Here is a 2,566-nt window from a genome sequence, read left to right as displayed (position 1 = left end):
TGTCCATAAGGTTGATGGTAGACAAGCAAGCTACGCGTTTAACCGTGCACCTTTGGTCAACTTTGGAGGAACAGGTTCACAAGTTGACGAAAAATTGGTAATAGGGAAGGTTTCTCGAACCCTGTTTCCGGAATTGGATGCTAAAGCTAGCCATGAGACCATTGTCCCTCTCAGTCGAAGCGTCGACAGTGCTGATAAAAATGGCTCTAGTCTTAATTGGTTGAAAAATGAAAACTTAGAAGCTATTAGAATGTGGAGCATAGAACAGGAACTTGGGTTTTCCTTTAATTGTTATCAGCAAGTTAAAGTATTTTCAAAATCGAGACAATGGCAAGCAGAAGGTTGTTAGGAGGGAGAACAATGTTTCAGATGATGGAGATTGTTAGTCTGAACGTAAGGGGGTTAGGAGGGAGTATTAATCGAAAATATATTAGAGATTTGATTAGCAAAGAACAGGTAGACATGATTTGCTTACAAGAGACTAAATGTTCTGAGATTAGTAAGGAGAATGGTTTCCTGTTGTGGGGATCTAATAATATTGGTTGGATTGAGGTTGGTGCTAGTAATAACGCAGGAGGGATCATTACTATGTCGAGAAATAGTCGGTTTCAACTCCTCAACTACTTTAGAGGCAACAATTTTTCTACTACTGAAGGGGTGTGGAAGGGCGGTGGAGTGGTTCAGATTATGATAGTTAATGTCTACAGTCCTAATTCGTTGAGGGAAAAAAAGATTCTTTGGGAAGAAATTAGTGACGGCGTCAGAACAATAAGGTGTGGTGTGTATTTGGAGACTTTAATTCCGTTCGAAGATAGGAAGATAGAAGGAGTTTCTTCTTAGTGTCTGACTACAACTGTTCCGGCCGGTTGACCTGGGTCGTCTTTGTGCGTGGTTTGTTCTAATGAGCTAGGGCACCTTCGGTTTACTTCGTCTGTCAGTACCTGAAAAAAGAAGAACAAAGGGGCGCCCTCGCGGCCGTTTGCACTCCGACGATCAAGCCAGCTAGCGAGAAACACCAAAGTAACTAGAAACTGTATGATTATCTCAATGACTGAAACTATATGGCTAAAACTGTGCCACCCTAATTGTCTTGTGCTCTCAGCGGATGTGCCATCAAGAACAATTAGGGTTTTTGCTCTGTATGTCTATCTGGGAAACTAGGTTAAAACTCGTGTAACTGTGAACTGAAAAAACGTACCTCTCTAGGGCTTATTTGCGCCCTATATATAACTGAAAACTAGGGTTTACCTCTGCGTTGCCTGCTATTATCTAGGGTTCCTTGGAGAAGGTCCTTGCGTCGCTATCTTTAGGATCTTAGCGTATCTGGCCCATGGACTTCCCTTATCTTGGAGTGCAATGTATAACCTTCTGGCCCCTTGGGCTCTAACTTGAGCGCTGTATTTATCGTGCCATCATACTGTTCGAATCCCCTAATTGGACACGCGTCATGCATGCAGCCTTCCCTGGGTACCTTCAATGAGCACGTGGGCATTACCATGTGCCCTTTTGACTTGATCATTTATTCTGTGCATAGGGACCCACAGTGCCGCCACCCAACTTAGGGTTATCCCATCGTGTGGGCCCCCTCTTTGTGAAATGTTTACGTCATGCGGGTTGACTCTTCGGGCGATGTCTTACTCAGGCGATGTCTTACTTAGGCGACGTCTTACTTCTGCGCGATGCTTCTCTTGGGCGATGGGCGATGATCCGTCTTGGTGGTGACACATCTCGGCGATAACCGATTATTTATACTGCAGACCGCCGCTTTAACATATGGCGACTACGTTGACTTCTTGACTACCTACCTTTCTCTTGTCCACGTCATCATACCCGATGACCTGGTCGGTACACAAGCCCCCCAGTCTTGAGCTGATAACTTGTTTTCAGCGAAAAGACTAAAGCTTGCCCCCTACTTCCCTTGCGGCGTTTTGATGACATGCCATCTTCCGATCGATTGACGTGACATTTCTGTATCGTCGGCGCAACGTACCCTCAAGGGCTCTGACGATGTGACATTCTCTGAGTGAGATAAATGACATTTTAATCCGTACCTTTACCTCGCGACACGTGGCCCACTCACGAGGCGCTTGTTTTACCGCTTCAATCATGAGGCTCGAATCTTGAAAACCCCGCATCTCAACTCATTGTCTCTGCTTCTTTCGTATCTTTCGTGCACTATTCACCTTCTTTCCAAGAACTTCTTGCCCCACGTTCTCTCTTTGCGACCCTTCCCTTTGTTGCGTTACTGAACCCTTGACTTCCAGTTTCTTTATCGCCAGTACACACTAGGATGTCGACCAATCCTTCTTCCTCCCGAGTGAGTCACAAGGATCTCTATCCCTGGGCTTCGAGCGAACTGCTCGACGAATTCTCTTGCTTACTTTCTTCCAGGGCCCTGAGGGAGCACGTGGGGGAAGCATGCTCCTATGACCATCGTGCACTCGCAAAGAGGCACGATGATGACATCGTCGTGCTCCCTTGTTCCATGGGGGAGCCGGTGTGCGGGGATGAACGATCCAGCAACGGGGTACCCTTTTTCTATTTCTATCAAGTAGTTTTTAAGCGC

At 46.1% G+C, this 2,566-nt stretch overlaps 1 protein-coding gene across 1 annotated transcript; it reads left to right on the top strand.

Moving 5' to 3' along the window:
* Window positions 1-372: 372 nt before the first annotated feature.
* On the top strand, window positions 373-840 carry LOC137809134 (uncharacterized). Its single transcript, XM_068610273.1, has one exon. The coding sequence runs from the start codon at window positions 373-375 to the stop codon at window positions 838-840; it is 468 nt and encodes a 155-aa protein (XP_068466374.1).
* The last annotated feature ends 1,726 nt before the right edge of the window (window positions 841-2,566 follow it).

The sequence above is a fragment of the Phaseolus vulgaris genome, chromosome 2 (assembly GCF_051622355.1).
Source record: "Phaseolus vulgaris cultivar YP4 chromosome 2, ASM5162235v1, whole genome shotgun sequence".
NCBI classification, from domain to species: domain Eukaryota; kingdom Viridiplantae; phylum Streptophyta; class Magnoliopsida; order Fabales; family Fabaceae; genus Phaseolus; species Phaseolus vulgaris.
Note: the sequence above shows the minus strand (reverse complement) of the source record. Positions and strands in the feature narration are given on the sequence as shown.

Coding starts and splice junctions, on each gene's coding strand:
- LOC137809134 (XM_068610273.1), top strand. CDS start 373: ATGGAGATTGTTAGTCTGAACGTAAGGGGGTTAGGAGGGAGTATTAAT.